This window comes from Vulpes vulpes, chromosome 1 (genome assembly GCF_048418805.1).
Source record: "Vulpes vulpes isolate BD-2025 chromosome 1, VulVul3, whole genome shotgun sequence".
In the NCBI taxonomy this organism is placed as follows: domain Eukaryota; kingdom Metazoa; phylum Chordata; class Mammalia; order Carnivora; family Canidae; genus Vulpes; species Vulpes vulpes.
In genome coordinates, this window is record NC_132780.1 from 75,407,824 (window position 1) to 75,428,987 (window position 21,164).

The 21,164-nt window shown below is 37.6% G+C and overlaps 1 protein-coding gene across 2 annotated transcripts in view; it reads right to left on the bottom strand.

Annotated features, from left to right (window-relative positions):
* Window positions 1–21,164, bottom strand: part of ARID1B (AT-rich interaction domain 1B) — a 491,955-nt gene that overhangs the window by 464,297 nt on the left and 6,494 nt on the right. For both annotated transcript variants that reach the window (XM_072767266.1, XM_072767261.1), the window contains exon 2: window positions 18,090–18,188. In XM_072767266.1, the coding sequence (XP_072623367.1) occupies window positions 18,090–18,092 (3 nt within the window). In that variant the 5' untranslated portion in view covers window positions 18,093–18,188. The remainder of the gene's footprint in view (window positions 1–18,089; window positions 18,189–21,164) is intronic.

Consider the following 21,164-nt stretch of genomic DNA (forward strand, 5'->3'; position numbering starts at 1 on the left):
AATAACAAGAAAAAAAAAGTTAAATAGCACACATAAGATGGTGGAGATAAATCCATCAGTAATCCTAATAAGTGGAAACATTAAATTCAGCTGTTAAATAGCAGAAATTATCTGAATTGAGATACAAATCCTATATGTATGCTCTTTGCAAGCATAAAAGGGAAGAATGCCCAAAATGCGAAGTAAAATTATGGAAAAAATACACCAAATATTAAACAAATGAAGGCAGAAAAGCAGTATTAATCAGATGAAATAAAATTTAAGGAAATAGGAGAACTCAGCTGGCTCAGGTGTTAGAGCATGCAACTTTTTTAAAAAAAGATTTTATTTATTTATTTATTCATGCGAGAGACACACACACACAGAGGCACAGACACAGTCAAAGGGAGAAGAAGGCCCCATACAGGGAGCCTGACGTGGGCCTGGATCCCAGGACTCCAGGATCACACCCTGGGCCAAAGGCAGCGCTAAACCACTGAGCCACCCGGGCTGTCCTAGAGCATGCAACTCTTGATCTCAGGGTTATACGTTTAAGCTCCACACTGGGTATAGAGATTACTTAAAAATAAAATCTTTAATAGAAAATACTTCAAGGCAATAGTATTAGGTATTAGAAAGGGCTACCATTGGGTGCCTGGCCAGCTCATTTGGTAGAGCATGGGACTCTTGATCTTAGGATCATGAGTCCAAGCCCCACGTTGGACACGGAGGCTACTTAAAAAATGGGAGAGCCTATCATTAACAATAAAAAGAACAACCACCAAAAAAATATAATGCTGACTTGCATGCCCCCAAAAATATAGCCTTAAAATATTTATAAAGATAAATAATGATATATATACTAAAGAAATTATTAAATCCCCCATCATGGTAGGTATTTTTTTTAAAGATTTTATTTATTTGAGAGAGAGAAAAAACACAAGTGGAAGGAGGGGCTAATGGACAAGCAGGCTCCCTGCTAAGCAGGGAGCCTGACCTGGGGTTCAATGCCAGGACCCCAAGATCATGACCTAAGCATGGTAGGTATTTTTAACACATCTCTCAGAAACTGATATAGAAAGCTTACAATTAATTAGGAAGTATAAAATGTCTTGAACAACACAATTAATAAGCTAGCTCTAATGAACATATACAGAATCCTGCCCCCAATAATTAGGGAAAACCGATAATTACTAGAAAGTGACACAATCCAGTCGCAACAAATACCAAAGAATTCATTTCATACACAGCACATTTCATAGCACAATGCACCATCATCAGAAATTTAAAAACCAACAAATTTAGAAATCCTATCACTTTAAAAACTAAAAAGCACTTTAAAACAGATTGACCGATCAATCGATAGATGAAATATATGAAAGGGCAACTAGATAGATACAGAAAAGATGATAGAATCATACCATAAAAACAATTTCATGACCTGCTCTGTCATTTAATAATATATTGGGCATCTCTTTCCATGTTAATAACTGTAGAGCCATACCATCAGTTTAACAATGATATAGCACATCGTTGTCTGAATGAACCATAACTTATTTGTTGTTGAACCATTTATGAGTCAACATTTTGGTTATACGGAAGAGAAAGCAGCTTGTTCCCTAAAACCCATCATTCTCTTCTTCCTTAGTGACAAGACTCCTAGTTTTTAGCTGGTAGGTGCTGTCTGGAATAAAGGTTGATTTCCCATTTTGCTTTGCTCTTAGGTGTGGCCATGTGACCCAACTGAAATGTCATGTTCAACTTCCAGGACATATCCTTAAAGAAAAGAACTGTGCTTTTCTTCCTTCTTATTGTCCTAGGGTATCTTCATACACTATTTCCTGTGTGTATGGATGAAATGCTTGGAGATCAAAGAGCTATTTTGGATCACAAGATGGAATTCTCATCTTAAGAGATTGTAGACAAGATAGAATGAACCTGCGTCACTGTTAATCATGGAGTTGCAGTATCAGCCATGGATTGCTTTATCTTAAGACTTTCATTTATATGGCAAGAAAATAAATATCTACCTCATTTAAGTTTTATTATTTGGGATTTTCCAAATAACACGTTTTCCCAAATATTTTGGTATAATGATCAGCTGCTATAAGCATTCCTTTGTGCCTATATTTCCCTACTTTTTTTTTTTTTTAAGATTTTATTTATTCAGGAGAGACACAGAGAGAGAGAGAGGCAGAGACACAGGCAGAGGGAGAAGCAGGCTCCCTGTGGGGAGTCCAATGTGTGACTCAATCCCGGGACCCTGGGATCATGACCTGAGCTAAAGGCTGATGCTCAACCACTGAACTGCCCAGGTGTCCCTTCCCTACTTCTTCCAATAGAATGTGTAAGTCATGGGATATATCATTTTATTTTTTAAAGATTTATTTATTTATTTTAGAGAAAGAGAGAAAGGGGGGCAGAAGGAGAGAGGGAGTCTCAAATAGACCACTTTCTGAGCATGGAGCTGGATGTAGGGCTCTGTGTCACCACCCTGAGATCAGAACCTGAGCTGAAATCAAGAGTTGGACGCTTACTGACTGAGCTACTTAGGCACCTCAGGATATAGCCTATTAAAGGTTTTTCGGATATATTGCCAAATCTCATTCATTTTCACTTTGCCAATCAGATGGTCCGAAAATATGATTTTTGGATTACCAGAATGGTTAAACTTTAAAAAAAATTGTTTACCATTTGTGTTTACTCCATGTTGTTTTTTTAAGTTCCTTACCCACTATTCTATCAAAGCATTCTCTTACATTAGATTTTAGAAGACTAAATATTCTTTGTCTGCCTTATATATTATAAATATTTTCTTCGGTCACTTCACTATCGTTAAATATTAATTGTGGTATTTTTATGTGGAATTTTTAAAATTTATCAAGACTTCATTTTCTGTCTTTGGTATCATTTTTAGAAAGTTCTCTCTTCTCTCAGACTGTAGAAAAATGATATCCATTAATAGCCTATGATATCCACTAACACTTTTATGTATTGTTTTAGTTTTATTTAACTTATTTAGAAATTATTAATCCATCTGGTATTTATTTTGTTATATTATAGGGATCCAAATGTTTATTTTCCCAAGTGATTAACCAAACATTTCACCCGTTATTAAACAGGTCATCCTTTATCCCCTGATACAAAATGCCATTTCTAGGAAGAACTAAATTCTCCTTGCATACAAGGATCACTTTTGAACTTTCAGTTATGTTCTATTAATCTATATATCTATTTCTTTACCAGTGCCATAACTTTACTCTAGCTTTTAAATATTTGTATAATAACTGATATGGTAAATCCTCCCTAGGAAATTTTTTTTAATTTCTCAAAATGAACTTTATGCTTTTTTAATGCTCTGACAAAACAACAAAAACAAATTCTATTAAAGCTGGGACTTATATTTGAATTTCATTATAGTTTTAGATTGATTTGCAATTAGTTGACCCTTTTTCATTATTGACTCGATATGATATTGATATGACCCACCAATAGGATATTTTTTATTTTTTTTCTAAAAGATTGTATTTATTTATTTATTCATGCGAGACACAGAGAGAGAAAGATAGAGAAACAGGCAGAGGAAGAAGCAGGATCCCTGCAAGGAGCCCAATGCAGAACTCGATCCTGAATCCTAGGATCACACCTGGAGCCAAAGGCAGACACCCAACTGCTGAGCCACCCAGGTGTCCCAATATTTTTTATTTTCAAAGGAAGTCACTTTGGTCTTTTTCTAAGATGTTATCAGACCCTTGAAAGGTCATGAAGCCTCTTGTATGAGAGTAAGAGAGTCATAAAACCAGGCTTTGCCTCCAATGTGCTAATATTCCACTAAAGATCATTAACATTGCATTGAATTGATATGAAGTCATGTAAAACAGAAATAAAACTCTCCAGAACTTTATTATTATAAATACACTGCCCTGTACTTACATCTCTCAAAGCTGGCTAGAACGACAAATGACAGTAAGACCAGAGTGGGATTGATCTGGAATGGTAAAAAAAAAAAAAGAGAGAGAGAGTAAAAGGCATTGCAGATAGAAGTAGCATTTGGATGGGGCAAGGCAAATTATGAAGCAGATTCACATGTGTTCTAGGCTAGCAAAGATAATATGAATGCGCAATATTTTTTTATATTTTTATGTTTTTATTTAAGTTTGATTTGCCAGTATATAGTATAACACCCAGTGCTCATGCCATCAAGTGCCCTCCTCAGTGCCCGTCACCCAGTTATCCCAACCTCCTGCCCACCTCCCCTTCCACAACTCTTTGTTTCTGAGTTAGGAGTCTCTCATGGTTTGTCTCCCTAATTTTTCCCACTCAGTTCCCTTCCTTTCCCTTATAATCCCTTTTACTATTTCTTATATTCCATGTATGAGTGAAACCACATGATGATTGTCCTCTGATTGACTTATTTTTTTAAAAGGGAAATTAGGGAGAAGGGACCAATTGTTAGAAACCCTTTTCAACATGGATCAGCAATATGGATTTTACCTGAGTAAAATTTTTGACTTATTATAGTTTTTGAAAATGGGTCTGAAAAATCAAAATGGTGCTTAAGAAAGATCATCCTTGCTGCAATAAGCACACAAGTGTGGAGTAGGAAGGTGATTAACAGACTCTTACGGGAAGTGGTACAGTAATTTATTTCGGAATGTAATTTATTTACTCAATTTTTTATAGGTTATTAGTCATTATGTGCCTAGCATTGTGTTAGCATTAAAATGATTTTGTTTGCACCCCAACATCTATTTTTACAAGGCCTTCATGACAGACGTCTAATAACACCACTTATGAAGAGGGAGACATTCCCCAGGTACTTCTGTACTTTGTTCAACAGAAATTTAACTGCCCAAGTGGATGTGTGATTGATGTTATTCAATGATTAATGCAGCAAACTCCCTACTTTATCCTCTGCAGCAGAAATCTCCATTTAACCCCCTGGGATATGTAAGTGCCTCATTTCTTAAGAAACTACAGCGAGATTAGGGAGAAGGGAAGGCTTCACAAAGCAATTAGGACGAGGGCAGTTGAATCTATCCTCCTCCTTATTGAAAAGCAGCTTCGACCAAGGTATTGCCTTTCTAAAATAAACTTTAACCTCCAAAGGAGTTTGCAAGAAAATTTGATAGGAATATAAGAGGAATAAATAAAACAACCTTTAGGATAGGCTGGGTTTTTTTTTCTTTCAGTGCCTTGAGTCTTCTCATCTGTTTTTTTTTCCTTTCAGTTCCATGAGTCCAACAGCAGAAAATCTCCCTGAAATAAGCATTTCTAAGTGCATCAGAGTTGCTTTCCAGTCTGCAAAAGCCACTTTCCTGTAGCATGAATATTTTATTTTTTTCTCATCATGTAACTGACATCTACATGATGTGAAGCAAAATACTTTTGGTTCTTGTCACTGCTATTTACAACTGGAAGAGTTATCCGGAATTGGATCCATCCTACAAAAGAGCTTCAAAAATAGATGCCTCATCTTGTGCCTTTAATTCCTCTCCACTTGCCCTTCATCTTCATTAATAGCAATGAAATGAGACAGTATGAGAAAAGATGAAAAAGTGCTACATATAAGTATGGGCTGGTGTTTTTCATTTTGTTTTGTAAATAAATGTACATTTAACTTTTGTTTTTAAAGCCCTCTTCCCTCTTGGACCTGGTGTGCCCATGTTTGTAAGCATCTTCTTCTGACTTCAGGGGCACCTTAATCTCCTTTAGTCAACTATCTTCTTTAAGACCTTATTTATTTGAGACAGAGAGAGAGAGAGAGAGAGAGAGAGAGAGAGAGAGAACATGACCATGAGCAGGGGGAGGTGGAGGGAAGAAACAAAGGCAGAGGGAGAAGCAGACTCCCTGCTGAGCAGGAAGCCCAATACAGGGCTCCATCCCCAGGACCCTGGGATCAAGACCTGAGCGGAAGGCAGACGGCTGAAAGAAGAAAGCAAAGCAAAGTAGTAGTGTGGGACAGAATAATAAACAGATAAAAAGTTCCTCTACTTTCCCACTTCCCTGTGGTTTTTAGGCAAATGGGATTATATTATATATGTTCTCTAACTTGCTGTTTTTGCACAAAACAATTTACCTTGGACTTCTTTCTAGGAGCATATATAATTCATATCCTTCCTATGAACATTTGCATGCAAGCAGAGATGTACCCTAACATATAAAAGAACCAGATTCTCATGGACGGATATTTGGTGGGTTTTTGGCTATTTACAAAAAATATGACAATGATTATTTTTGTTCACATGTATAAAAACTATAAATATCTAAATGGAATTAGAAGATCAAAAGATGTATAATTTACATTTAAAAGCAAAATTTTCATGTTAAAATTTAATACATCCTGCCAAATGGCTCTCAAAAAAGGTTGTATCACTAAATTTACACTCCTATTGATGCTACCTGAGACTGCAGATTTCTCAAGCCCAAAACAATATTTTCATCCCCGGCAATATGAAAGAAAAAAATTCACTTCTCAGTTTTAGAAGTTTGCATTTGTTCAATTATAACTGAACTTGAACTTTGTATACAGTTAGCAATCAGTTTTTCCACTTCAAATAAACTGTTGTTTTTAAATTGACTTGTTTACCTTTGTATCAATATGTAAGAACATTCAGCATTAAGGAAATTAACACCTTGGCTTACGTATTATGTTTTTCTAAAACTGTATAATAAACATTCTACTTTAAAAGGATATTCCAAGTTTTATAAGCAGACCCCTTATTCAGGGCGAATTTGATTTAAAATCATTTCTATTTAACTCTCGCACTAGGGAAACTGGATTTAATCAATTTTTCCAGCGAAAGTGCATTCTCCTATTTTATTTAATCTTAAAATAGTTGTTCAATGTAACTTTAATACAGTCATTACCTCAAAGATAGATTTATGTTTCACAAAGAATCAAAAATTAGGAAAGAACAATGAAAAGTCAAATAATGATAACCATCTTCATGTCTCATGAAGTCTTTTTTTAAAGTTTTACTTACCTATTTGAGAGAGAGAGAATGAGAGACAGCACAAGCGGGAGGGGCAGGGAGAGGGAGAGAAAATATCAAGCAGACTCCACACTGAGCACAGAGCCCGACACAGGGCTCAATCCCACTACCCTGCCATCAGGACCTGAGGTGAAACGAAGAGACAGATGCTTAACCACTGTACCACCCAGGCACCCCTCATGAAACCTTTAGAATAAAAGAAATTGAGAATATAAAGCATAGGGGTGCCTGGGGGGCTCAGTGGTCAAGTGTCTGCCTTTGGCTCAGGTCATGATCCCAGGGTCCTGGAATCGAGTCCCACACTGGGCTCCCCAAGGGGAGCCTGCTTCTGCCTATGTCTCTGCCTCTCACTCTGTGTCTCTCATGAATAAATAAATAAAATCTTTTTAAAAAGAATATAAAGCATAGAACATTTATGAGGATTTCCAGCCTTGCTTGGGAAGTGTCCTTAATTACTTTGCCAATTTTTTTTTTCAGTATCCTTCCTACTGCAATTCTCTCTTTGGAGGATGTATCCCAGATTCTCTTTATCCGTGTCTCCTCCCTTTCACAAATTAGCACACCTATCCTTGGGAATTATGTATTTTCTGAGGGAAATAACACTTGACTTAAAAGTTAATCATTGTTAGATTCCATACACAATATTATAGGAACATCATTGTCCAGAACTTGGACCACCAGGCAAGCAGTCTATCAGCAGCTGTGTTTCTACCTTACTTAACTAATGCTCATCAAAGTGCTATCTCTGGAAATTCTGACACAGTGATGTTGAATGAAGTAGTCTAAACACTAAAGGCTGTTTTGTATAAAATGAAATTATTCATTTTTTGTCAATTTCTGAGAATCATGTCATTCTACAATTTAACCCCTAAAATCTATGAACCTGTGACTCAAGCATTTTATACAAAGATAACTATTTACCTATGTGTACAAACCACTGTTTCAAGTTCCAAGTAGTTTTTGATGCTGTATGGTTTATTTGTTTATCAGTCAACTGATTGACTTTATGATGTAAGAAATACATTACTCCTTGGATGAAAGAGTCTATTAAATTGCAGGCATTGTAATAAACTGACTAAATTAAAATCTGATAAAATTAAAGGGAGGTAGAGAAAATAATGTGCTGGTGGTTAACATTTTTAGTTTATTTTTAAATACAATGAAATGAGGGTTGTTACTGAAAACATTTCATTGAACACTTTTATTTATAATATAAAATATTATTGTTATTTTATTGATATTTGTTTTTCTATTTTTTTATTTTGTTTTTGTTTCTGTTTGGGCAAGGGAGATCAGTACATTTTGTTTTTGTTTTGTCTAAGTAAAGGAAAAAAGACAAAACATATCAGAAGATAGGCAGACTTTCAGCCCACGGATTATCTGGAGGTGGTGACATATACAGACCTTCCCATTCATTACACCAATATTTACTGAACACCTACTGAGATTAATTTGGGTAAGAACTGAATTAAAAGCTTTTGAAATCTGAGTCAAGGGCTCAGGTAATTCACTGAGCTTAGAAACTCCTCAGAAATCCCAAGTCACTGGGGTTTTAATCCAAAGTTTCTGTCTACCCCAAAATAAATTCAAATTTTAGTTATGCTATGTTAATAACAATTGTTGAAATATAATCAATGTCATTAGATGATTGCATTTCTTTAAAAATTACTTTATATTACATCTTAATGTATTCACAAGATAAAGATGGTTTAGGGGGAAATGTCAGTATTACTAGTTTAATAAAGCATTTACTTTTACATGTAACAGAATTATTATTGATTGTAACCCTCATTGCTCTCTGAGAATAAATTCTTGCAGCAGGAGGGCTGGCAGTTTACTGGGTGCTGGCATAAGCTAGGGCACTGGGGTGACTGAATTGCCCTGCTTGATAGGCAAGGTGGGTAGCAAATAGGATTACTTCAGGGGAAATGCTGGGGGCAGGAGTACTGAGTGAATCTCCAGCTGAGACTGTGTTGCAGAGCATATCCTTATAAGGTAAATCCCAATAGCTGAGGACTGTGGGGCAGGGGTGGGGTAAGAGATGTTCAGTGGGGTTGTGGGTTTGAACTTTGCATCAGGTGGGATGCAACTTTTTATGATGCTACCACAAATCTTTAAGGATTGTGGACTATTTCTTGCGGAAGCCAGTGAATAGAAGGAGTTGATGTCAAGATCAGCTCCAAGTAAAAACAATGCAATATAGATGAAGAGCAGAGGAGATGCCTCAGTAACATATACCGAAAAATAAAAATTAAAATAACAGAATTATATGTCAAATGCTTTGCCATTTGGTTGTGCCTGGGGTTGTTATTAGGCCCAGGCAACACTTCTCAAGGCACAGAGGCCTGCCTCTCTGGAATAACAATCAGAATTCTCGACACATTCAGAGATTAAATCTTTCCAAAGCAGACCTCTATGGGTGGTTTATTAAAAGAAATTACACACACATAATCCTCCACAGAATTTTAAGTCTTAAGGGAGCTGAAAGCCAACATTATCGTGGTTTATAAGTCAATTGAGAAATTTTTTTCTTATGCAAAACATGTTAGAAATTCTTATAAGTCTATTTAATTTTCATAGATTTTAAAGGAAAAACAAGTGTTTCTATGTGGTCTCTGCTCCATTATCACATATTTCAGGGCTATTCACACCATTCTCTTCTTAATCATTTAAACAACAAATCTATTATAGCATGTGTCTGATACTTAATAATGGTGAGAGAAGACTGTCTTCAAGCTTCTCAATCCCTAATGTCAGTAACTTTCCCCTGCAAGACTGTGCTCACTGTGAATGCCCAAATGAAGTCTCTACAGGCTTCCAGAAGAAATAAAATCAGTTGGTAAGAAATGTTTGACTCCAGCAGTACTTCTTTCACAGATTGGTAGGTGATTTGCATGCTAGTCAAGGATGTTGCAAATGCCTCCCTGATTTATATCACCAAGACAGAGAAATTAGATGATGACAGAATGTGTGTGAAAGCTCTTTGTAAAGTAGCAACAAAATATAGTTCTCTAGTATCAAAGACAGACACAACTAACAAGACAGTCTCAGGAATAACCATGAGGCAAAGGAAAAGTATTTGCTTATGAAACCAGAATTATAAATGATGAGGTACAACTATACACTAAATGCCATAAAGATTCATTTTCTTGTATATATTGAGATGCTGATTTTTTTTTTTTTGAGAGAAAGAGAGAGCACATGTGCATGCACATAGAGGGAGGGGCAGGGGTAGAAAGAAAATCTTGAACAGACTCCATATTCAGTGTGGAGCCTGACGTGGACTCGATCTCATGACCTGAGAGGTTATTATCATGACCTGAGGCAAAATCAAGAGTGGGATGCTCAATCAACTGAGCCACCCAGGTGCCCCATAATTTTAAGAGATTCAATGCATGTGTTGATATAGTTTGTGTCATTCAGAGTCCTTTTATTGATAGTGTATGGTCATTTTCATTTTCCTAGCAGCTATTGTTTTTTATTAATTTCTAATTTTACTGCATTATGATCAGAGCACATGTACTGTATGAAACCAATTTTTTTTTATTGAGATTTCTTTTGTGGGAAGTATTGGAATTGTTGGATTTTTTTCAAACTAGGTAGACATTTGCTTTTGCTTTTCCTTCTTGAGAATCAGTGTATTTCTTCCATGTTTAGATTCTAATATTTCATTATAGAAAATTGTCATTAACTTTTTGAATATTGCCCATCTCCCATTTGTTCCTCTCTCCCTGTGTCTCCCTGAGACACAACAGGTGCTTGTTGGACCTTCTCGTTGTGTCTTCCACACCCTGAACCATTCTTTCATCTCTTCCACCTCTTTCTCTGTGTTCTTCATTCAAGGTGGTTTCCTCAACTATATCTTCCAATTTGCTAATTTTCTCTTTCAATGTGTCTAATATGCTAATTTAACTCATTCAGTGGGATTGTAATGACTGTAATTTCCATTGCTAAATATTCCATTTGTTTCTTTCCAGATCTGCCTATTCTTTATTTCTATGACATCATGTGGTTTTGTTACATATTCAATTCTTTTTAAAGATCTCTTTGCTTATTCCTTTTATTTTAGAGTGTCTGATCTTTGTTCTTCCATCTGTAGTTGTTTTGGTGCAAAGTCTCTTGATTTTTGCCTCTAATAATTCTCCTCTAAGATGGCATTCCTTATGTACTTTGTAACATTTTGCTGTTGTGGTTGTGAATTCATCTTCAGGGGGTTCAGCTGTTTTTCTGGGAGAGGTTTCTGTTATGGACTAAACCAGGTCCCCCACCCCCAACTCATATGTTGTAGCCCTAACCCCCAATGGGACTGTATTTAGACATACAACCTTTAAAGCACTGATTTTTTAAAGATTTTTTTAAGTAACCTCTGTACCCAAAATGGGGCTCTAACTCACAACCCCAAGATCAAGAGTTGCATGCTCCACCAACTGAGCCAGCCAGGTGCCTCTTAAAGAGGTGATTAAATAAGGTAATAAGGGTAATCTGATAGACTCATGATGTCCTTATAAGACAGAAGCACTGGGGTGACTCAGTAAAGCATTTGATTCCTGATTTTGGCTTAGGTCATGATCTCAGGGTGGTTAGATCATGGTCTACATCGGGCCCCATGCTGGTTGTGGAGCCTGTTTAAGATTTTTTCTCTTTCATGGGCACCTGGGTGGCTCAGTCAGCTAAGTGCCTGCCTTTGGCTCAGGTCATGATCCTGGGGTCCTGGGTCGAGCCCCACAATGGGCTCTGTGCTCAGTGGGGAGCCTGCTTCTCCCTCTCCCTCTGCTTGCACTCTGTCAAGTAAATAAATAAAATCTTCAAAAAATTTTTTTCTCTCTGCCCCCTCCTCAAAAAAAAAAAAAAATAGTGCAAGAGACATCGAGGTGATATGCACACACAGAGGAAAGGCCATGTGAGGATGTGGCAGGAAGGCAGCTGTTTGTAAGCCAAGCAGAGAGGCCTCAGGAGAAAGTAAACCTGCTAATATCTTGATCTTGGACTTCTAGCCTCATTCTGCTGCTTAAGACACACAGTCTGTGGCATTTTGTTATGGTGTCTTAGCTGACTGACTAGTTCCTGACCCACATAACGTGAAAGTGATCTTACAGAAAGGGGGTTCTGCTTCTGTCAGATTCCTAAGGACTCCCATGGCTCTGGATGTAGTTTTATGTTAATTTATTGACTTAGAGAGTGCTCTCCAAGAAAATGGACTTACAGCTAGCTTTCTAAGCAAATAATATAAATTAAATCCTCTCAGGATATGGCCTAGGATGGGATCAGTTTTTCTCAAATGATGTCCCTTCCCTGGCCTTTGCCCACTCTTGGGCTCAAATATAGCAAATGTCTTTGCTCTTTCCTTTGGCCAATGAGTGGAATTTTGCTAGTTCTCCTGAGGCTCTGGGCTCTCTGCAAGGGACGGGCTTCAGTCTCCCTGCCCAGTGAGTCTAAGGCTTTATCTCCTGCCTCCAGCTCTCCCTCCTCCTCTGCCCATCCTCATCCCCAAGGGCCTTTACCCAAGGCTAAAACCCCCAGAGGTCCCTGCAGCATTGGCCTGTATTTTTTGCTTTGGCTTTGGCTTCTTGTTTTGTTTCTGACATCTGGGCAGTTTGTTGTTCCATTTTATTCATCACTTCCATGAATTTGTACTGGAAATAGTAATATAAGCAAGTCTTTTCATGCCACATTTGTCTGCCATGTTCACTTTCTAGTGAGTACTAGAAGGTGTAGATTTTTTTTTCTAACATGCTAGAAGTATATTTGTCTTTGTGAAGTAGGACTAAATTTGTCTTCGTAGAGTAAGATTATATGAGTTAGTCAGAAAATTCATCACAACTATTTTTTTTAAAGGTTGTATTGTGGGTAGGAGAATAAATTGATTTTAGAATGAGTAGCCTTCAAAACTGTGATGGCATTATCACCAGGGACCGTATTTCCAGACTTGACATCAGTGTGATACGCACACACACCTGCAGCTTTAGAGAAAACAAATGTAAAAAGGTATATATATAAGTTGAAAAGCAACAAAAAAGTATTCACCTTTGTGCTCATGTTATAATTACGAAGTCACCACCATCTCACCAGCCTTTAGTACACTACTATAGACTTAACAATGCCTCCCAAAATTCACATGTTGAATCCCTACCCCAATGTGATGGTATTTGGCCTTTGGGAGGTACTTAGGGCTAGATGAGGTAGGGCATTATAAGGTTAGCTCCCTCAGAAGGAAATCAGTAGCTTTATAAGAAGGGGAAGGCAGAGAGACCACCCTCTCCCTCTCAGGCACTCGAAGACACAAGGAGAAGGCTACTTGCATACCAGAGAGAAGGCCCCTCCTTACCAGGAACTGAATCAGCTGGCACTTGGATCTTGCATTTCCCAGCCCCAGAATTGAGGAATAAATGTCTATTGTTTAAGCCATTCAGGCCATGCTATTTTGTTATAGCAGCCTGAGCAGACTAATACCTCCAAATACTGTTCATTTAGTTGGAATTCATTTTCCTACCCTCTGCTAATGGTGTCCCTACATATTTACCAGATAAGTAATAAATGTAGCTTGTGATTACCCAAATTCAGAATATTTACTGTGCAGTCAAGTTTCTGAAACCCATTTAAAGCTCTTCTCACTACGATGTATTCTTAATTATTTGAATTCTCCCTCTTATTCAGCTATCTGAGGTCTGATGAAGATTAATGTATTCAAGAGCCCACAACACCAGACTTCATGCTGGGAGGTGTCAGATGATCTTACCAGTATGTAACCACCAATAAACAGCATGTCCTGGGGAAAGGCTAAATGGGTGAAATGTGCACGCTGTCAGGTGCTTGCAGCGTTAAGTGTTCTCTTAACAACCTGGTTTGTGGGAAGAGGAAGAAGTACAATGCGTTCTCTCTCTCTCTTTTTTTTTTTAGAGAGAGAACAGAGCGCATGCATGTGCTCGCGAGCTGTCCGGAGGGGCAAAGGGAGAGGAAGAGAGAATCTTAAACAGGTTCCACACCCAGCACAGAGCCCTATTTGGGGCTCAATCTCACAACCCTGAGATCATGACCTGAGCTAAAATCAAGAGTCTGGATCCTCAACCAACTGGGCCACCCTAGTGCCCCAGCACAATGCTCTCTCTTACTAAGGTATCATGAATGCAAGTTGAGAAGTCTATCGTATGAACAGAATAGGTCCATGTAGCCATCTAATAACTATGACTACCAGGAAGAGGAGTATTGAAGGAGGCTATGAATGAAGCTCCAAAAGGAACCAGGAGACTTTCTGCCTTTCTGCCTGTTCCATTACAGCTTCAACCTTACCAGTAATTCAAGTTGTCCTTAAAGGAGTCCTTGGGTGGAGCATGTGACTCTTTTTATTTAAGACTTATTGAGAGAGAGAGAGAGAGTACGTGAATGGTGAGAGGGGCAGAGGGAGAAAGAGAATCATCTAGCAGACTCCCGCCTGAGCAAGGAGCTCCACATGGGGCTGGGTCTCACAGCCCTGAGATCACGACCTGAGCCAAAAATCAAGAGTTGGCCACTTAATTGACTGAGCCACCCAGGCACAGAGCATGCAACTCTGGACCTCAGGGTTCAAGCCCCATGTTGGGTGTAGAGCTTACTTTAAAAAAAAAAAGTTATAAAGGAGTCCCTGAAGCTTTAAATAGATCTGTTCTCTCCATTTCCATTTGCAAAGCAAATGACTTGGTTTTGTTATCCCAATTGCCATTTAATTTCCTGAAATGATGGCAAAATAAGTTACACTGTAATTGTCTGGATTTCTTTGTAAAAGAGTTATACCTGAGAGCAGCACAGGTATCTCCTGGGAGCTTCTCCAATGAAGCATCTCAGGCCCCACTGAGGAACTCTGAATCAGAATCCACAACTTAATCTCGATCTCAGGACGAGGCACAAGCACATTGGAGTTTGAGAAGCTCTGGTTTATTGTATTGTTCTCTCCACCTAAAATAAAGTTACCTTTTTTGACTCATTAATAACACCTAGGGAACAAGATGAAAGTTTCCCTAGAAACATACCTAATGTGGCATTTTGATATTCTATTAATAATTAGGAATCACAGTAGGGTCTCTTTCTCCACATATAAGAAAACCTAATATTTAAGTCTATAAGTGACTCAAAAAAATTGTCTCCATTTTGATTTAGTATGAATGCGGTCTTGCTCACAACTGCTAAATTGGAAGCAAAGAACTGCTTCCTTTCAGGTTAATGGGTTTTCCCTCATCAAGCTGTCCTTCTTTCATGTAATCTAGACTTGCCTCCACTTATTTATTTTTTTATAACTGTTCTTCTTTTTAATAGGATTATGCATCCTCCCAATATTAACAGCAATTAGACTCACCTCATGGCGCGTCATGCCAACTCAATCTGCGACTGTCAGAGCAGGATGATCTTACTCTTGTCTCAGTAACAAACTCTGACAACCAAGACAAAGCAGCAGGCAACATACATGAAGAGAATTAACAATAAAGGATCACAGATGACAAGAACTTCTCAAACATGATGGCTGCCTCTGCCTGTTCTAACCACGTGGAAATAATGGCGTTCACTCTGCTAGGACCCAGAACACAGACACAGTCTGAAACCACATATTTTTCAGAAAAGTTTTTAAAGAAGACTCTCCAAAAAAAAAAAATAAAGACGACTCTTTTAAAAGCCTTAGAAACATTAACATTCTCTTCCCAAATCTAATCTATTTAATTTTATTGGAAAACATTTACATAGCTCATCAGCAGACTCTCTAGTATTGAGTAATATTTAGCATGCTGTAATCACAGGAAGGAGAGATTTAGATTAAATGCTGCTTTTTATTACTATTCAATCATCATAAGTTGTTCCAATTTTTATCTTTTTAGTCAACAGATTTCAAAGGTGGGAAAATATCTTCATTTGCAGACATACCTGTATTTATCTCCTATTATATTTTCCATTAGTGTCTACATGAGATTTATTTTCAGTGATTCCCAACAAAGTAAAGGTGGATCTTCTAACCCCAGATGTTAATAATACAGCCAAATGCACTCTATCTCTTAGAGATGTTATGAGAATAAATCAGATAATATTTACAGGGGAATGTGACCTCACTAGAGGTAGTATATAAATGAAATGTGGGGAGAAAAAAAGCCTTTAAAGAAAAATTTCCTTCAATGGTAGCCAGATTAACTTGACTGTACCAAATTATGTTCCAAGTAAATAAAACAAGCCTACTAATAATGGTTCTGCTGGTTGTGAAGAAATGCCAAATACTAACCGCCAATTTCCAGGTCTAGCCAAATCCTCACGCATCGGTTTGGATATACCATAAATGGAGCTCCCTGTCTATTTCTGTATCTCTATATTTATTATACTTGGGATACTGGTAAAAACCAGTTGGAGCTTATGTTGGAGTGGATTATCAAAATTATTTTAAACCTCCTTCTGCATTTAATAACATATAAGGACTGTTAATAAAGCATTGATGTAAATAGAAATGTAAGGGCCTCTGTAACACATATATATACAGACAAACTATTTTTACATTTGTATTATCTAGAATCAAAAAGAGATTTTAGCAGGACAATGGGCAAAGAAGAAATCATACTACTCCAGATCAAAAGGCCAAGTTTTCCTTAGACTTACAAGGCAATTGTCAATTATAGTCTTAGAATTATTTGTGGGGCAGAGGAAAGCCCCTCAGCCCCAGATATTTCTCAAACATCCTGCCAAAATGACCCAAATTCTACCATCTTAAATGCTTCTGAGTTTAGGGAAATGACTCCACATTCATAGGAAAAGACAAAAATAAAAATTCATAGAAAAAGACAAAATTAAAAAGATAAAAAAGACATGCAATAATGTAATAAACCAACACTTACTGTATACCTACCATGTGCCAGGCACTATTTTCAGTGCTTTGCCAGATCCCTATCATTTAATTCCCACTTCAGCCCTATTAAATAGGTAGTATTATTATCCCAGTGGTATAGATGTGGAAGCAGTCACACAGAGGTTAAGAAAACTTGCTCAAGGTGACACAGGCTACAAATGGCATACATATCTGGACTCCCACTCTGGCAGCCTGCCTCTACGGTCCATGCTGGGAACCAATATGTTTTCTTACAAGTGTAGGAGGTAGCACCACACAATACATTACTGGTATTTTAAAACATTATTTATTTATTTATTTCAGTAATCTCTCTCCCCAAACTCACAATCCCAAGCACACTCCCCTGACTGAACCAACTAGGTGCCCCTAAATTACTGTCTTTTTTTTTTTTTCAGTTCACTCTTTATTTGATGTGTGGTCACTCCTTCCCCTCCAACCTCGCCCCCCCAGCCCGTAAATACTAGAGGAGCTGCACCAGAAGAGGACACGAGGCTGAGTGGAAATTACTGTCTTAAAACGAAACAAACAATACTTTGCAATGAGTGAAATAAAGAAAAACGTGAAAGTTGAAAATGTTTAGATTGTGTTTAGGCCAACTGTCGCATTTTCTCAGGAAAGCCAAAATTTTAATGTTAGGGCACGCTTCACTTTTCTATTTTGAACAGAAGACTCCTGAATAGCAAGCACTCACCGTACCATCTTTTTGTGTTGAAACTGTTCACCAAGAATGCAGTACTAGATAATGTGCCAAAAGTAGACACTCAGGTGGAAATGAGAAATGCAACACGGAAATGAATTTAAAGACATAAATATCAGAGGAGCTCTGATTACATACTGTGAGTAACTGGTATCTGTAACGTGACTACTAACTTCTGTAGTAAGAGGCTACCACGGATCTTTAAAAGCATAACAGCTTCTTGAGACATACAAGGTAAAAAAAAGGCCTTTAAAATTGTTGCCCAATGTCAGAAGTATGTGCTGTACATGTTTTCTTGTTTTGTTTTAGCCCATAAAACACACAGTTTTAAAAAAGAGATGAACTGATATTCTGGCTTCCCTGCTTCTAACAGAACACCGTAATATGGTTAAGTACAAACCTTTCCATAGCAACAGACATTGTGTATCGGACATGAACCCTATGTATCTCCCTTGAAGAAAGCTTTAAGGTTATAACAGACAAATTCAAAATAAAGCCTATGATCCCATCACCCTGAAGCCTGCTTCCCCAATGAGCTCAAGAAAGGATTCATTGACAAATGACTCACCATGGCTTCCTATAGCTCATTTCTTTGCCTTCCTTTTTCTTTAAATGGCACTTCAGCCTTAATAGTTACAAAGGTTTCAAGAGAGAAGACTAGCACCACCTGAAAAAGAGAGGCCAAAAATCCAATACAATCATGGTTTGCAGAAGTTCATGGGGGGTAGTGGTTTCTCTACCTTGAGACCAAAGGCATTTCATTCCTGCCACCCTTCACTGCTTTATTTAGTGCTTTTCCACTCTATGAGCATTATGTGAACACTGATGCCTGGTTAGTTCTAATTCTAAAATCGGTATTTTGCATAAGGGAAAAGGTAACTTTGGGGAAGAGATCTTTTTTTAAAATTTTTAAAAAATTTTTATTTATTTATGATAGTCACAGAGAGAGAGAGAGAGAGAGAGAGAGAGAGAGAGAGGCAGAGACACAGGCAGAGGGAGAAGCAGGCTCCATGCACCGGGGCCCGACGTGGGATTCAATCCCGGGTCTCCAGGATTGCGCCCTGGGCCAAAGGCAGACGCCAAACCGAGGCGCCACCCAGGGATCCCCGGGGAAGAGATCTTGAAATGTTTTCCTAAGTATGGATAAAAAACACGCTATGAAGCCACTGAGAGTAGTGGCTAAAGAAAGTGCAAACTGGGCTCATAAGGATATCATTGCATATGCAAACTATAATTACACTCCCCAAACACTTGCCCGGGTAGAGTGGGTGCCTCCATTTGCTCACCCCAATTAGGCAGGAGGCACTGCCTAGGGCCGGAGAGTAATCTACCCACTATTGTTTTGGTGTCGAGAGAAGTGAATGCCTTGTGCAGCTAACATTGTGCTTTGTTTTTAACATGCAGAACTAGGCTTGCAGACGCTATTGATTGTGCTTAGGAGAGAGGAAGTTAATGATATGTTGTGAGTTTATGTACTATATTTCATCCCTATTCAGGTTTAAACAGCATCCTCCTCCAAATCTTCTCCTCTAAAGGTTGCAGGCTGAAAAGTGAAACAGATGGTCCAGTTTTATATTTCTTTTCCTTTAGAATTTCTTATGCAGCTCAGGGACCTTGGTCTTCTGGGATCTCAAATTATATTTCAGCCCATTATACATATATCAGTTTTGATACTGAGATGGTACGTAAGAATTATTCAAAATCCACATGGCCGCAGCCTTGGCTGTTTCTTAGTGTGCCATGTGCTGTTCATTTTAATTGAAAATATTCTAAAAGCAAGATTGATGTGTTTTCTATCCCCCTAAAATAGAAGTGGGTTCTGGGCTCATAATTGAGCACTCATAAGCCCCCTCTCCTTATTACCATGCCCTCTCTAATTTGTGCCTCTGTTTGTACAATATAAATGGCCTTTAACGGCCCTTCACTCATACAATGGTCTCACTAACCCAAAGAAAATTAGTAGCAGGCAAAAGCCTATTTTTACTGACACAGAGACAAAAATGCTAATTACCTTAAAATATTCTCAAGTGTATATCTTTGGCATCCTTCCAGGCAAGGCTCAAAAGTTTTTTTTTTTTTCCCTGTTATTTACTAGTCATAGGGAAAGTTGTTTTTGTTTTATATTCAGGTTCACATAAGTAGGTTTATATTTATAATTAGAAATCTTTTATTTGGGGTCCAGTGTACCGGTGATAGGTGAAGCATTTGGTTTGCTTTCAACTTACTCATGGGTACACTTGAGAGAGTTGCCCGTTTTTTTTGTTTCGTTTTGTTTTGTTTTTAGTTGCCCATTTTCATAATTATGTTTTGCACTATTTTTGTTAAGGCACTCAGAGACATTTGCAGAAAAATCATAACACCTAGAATTTTTAATTTAACATATTAACTACCACAAAATATTAACGTTTCCCCAGAATCTCTCTTAATCTTTCTCTGAAAATTAAATTTGTTTGTCCATGTTTACTATCTGCAGCACTCCTTTCTTTCCAAGATGGTTTTAAAACTGAAACCTTGGATGTACAAAATAAGTAATAATCAAGAAAATTAAACGCAACTTACTAAATTATAGTATCAGGTGTGCTGATGTGATACTGACATACAAATGATGAACTTTTTCATCATTTATGTGACAAATACTCATCGAGGATATATTATTTTCAGAATATCTCGCTAGGTCTGGCTATGTTTTTATAAAAAATATAAATAAGGTGGAAGTGCTCTTCTTTTTGAGGAAGTTTCAAAATCAAGTTTTGGGAAAAAATGTATTCGTACTAAAACTAAAGTAACAGTACAGAAGTATAGTAACATTGGAAGGCAGCAGAATATAAGAGACCACACGTTGGTGGAAGGGGAAATGATAATTAATGGCAAAAAACAAGTAGGGTCTCGCTCAATAATAAGCAATCAACTCAGTTTTTAAAAATAGGCAGAAGATTTGAATAGAAATTTCCAAAAAAAATAAGATCTAATGACAAGCACATGAAAAGATGCTCAACATCATTAATCATTAGGGATATGAGCTATCACTACACACCCTCCAGGATGGCTATCATCAAAAAGACAGACAATATCAAGTGTTGGCATGGATGTGGTGGAGACATTGGAACTGCTGTATATTGCTGATGGAAATATAAAGTGTTACGGCCACTTTGGATAACAGATTGGCAGTTTCTTAAAAACTAAAGCATCAACTTACCATAAACTGCAACAATTCACTCCTAGGAATCTACCCAAGGGATAGAAAACGTAAGTCCAAACAAAGCTGCATATGTGAAAGTTCAGAGCAGCATTTTTCATAAGAGTCAGATACTCAAAACAACCCAAATGTCAGTCAGCTGATGAACAAAATGTGCCCCCACACCATGGGATACTATTAGCAATAACAAGGAAACAAGTACTGATACACGTTACAACATAGATGAATTGCAAAAACATAAGATAAATGCAAGAAGCCAGATGCGAAAGACTCCATTTATAGGAAATGTCCTGAAAAGGCAAATGTATAGGCACATCAGAGATTTCTTGGGGCTGGAATAAGAAAAGGGATTAATTGCACAAGAGCCTACAGAAGCTTACTGGGGTCACGGAAATGTTCTCAAACTGGATTCTAGTGATGGTTGCGTAACCATTTACATTTACTAAA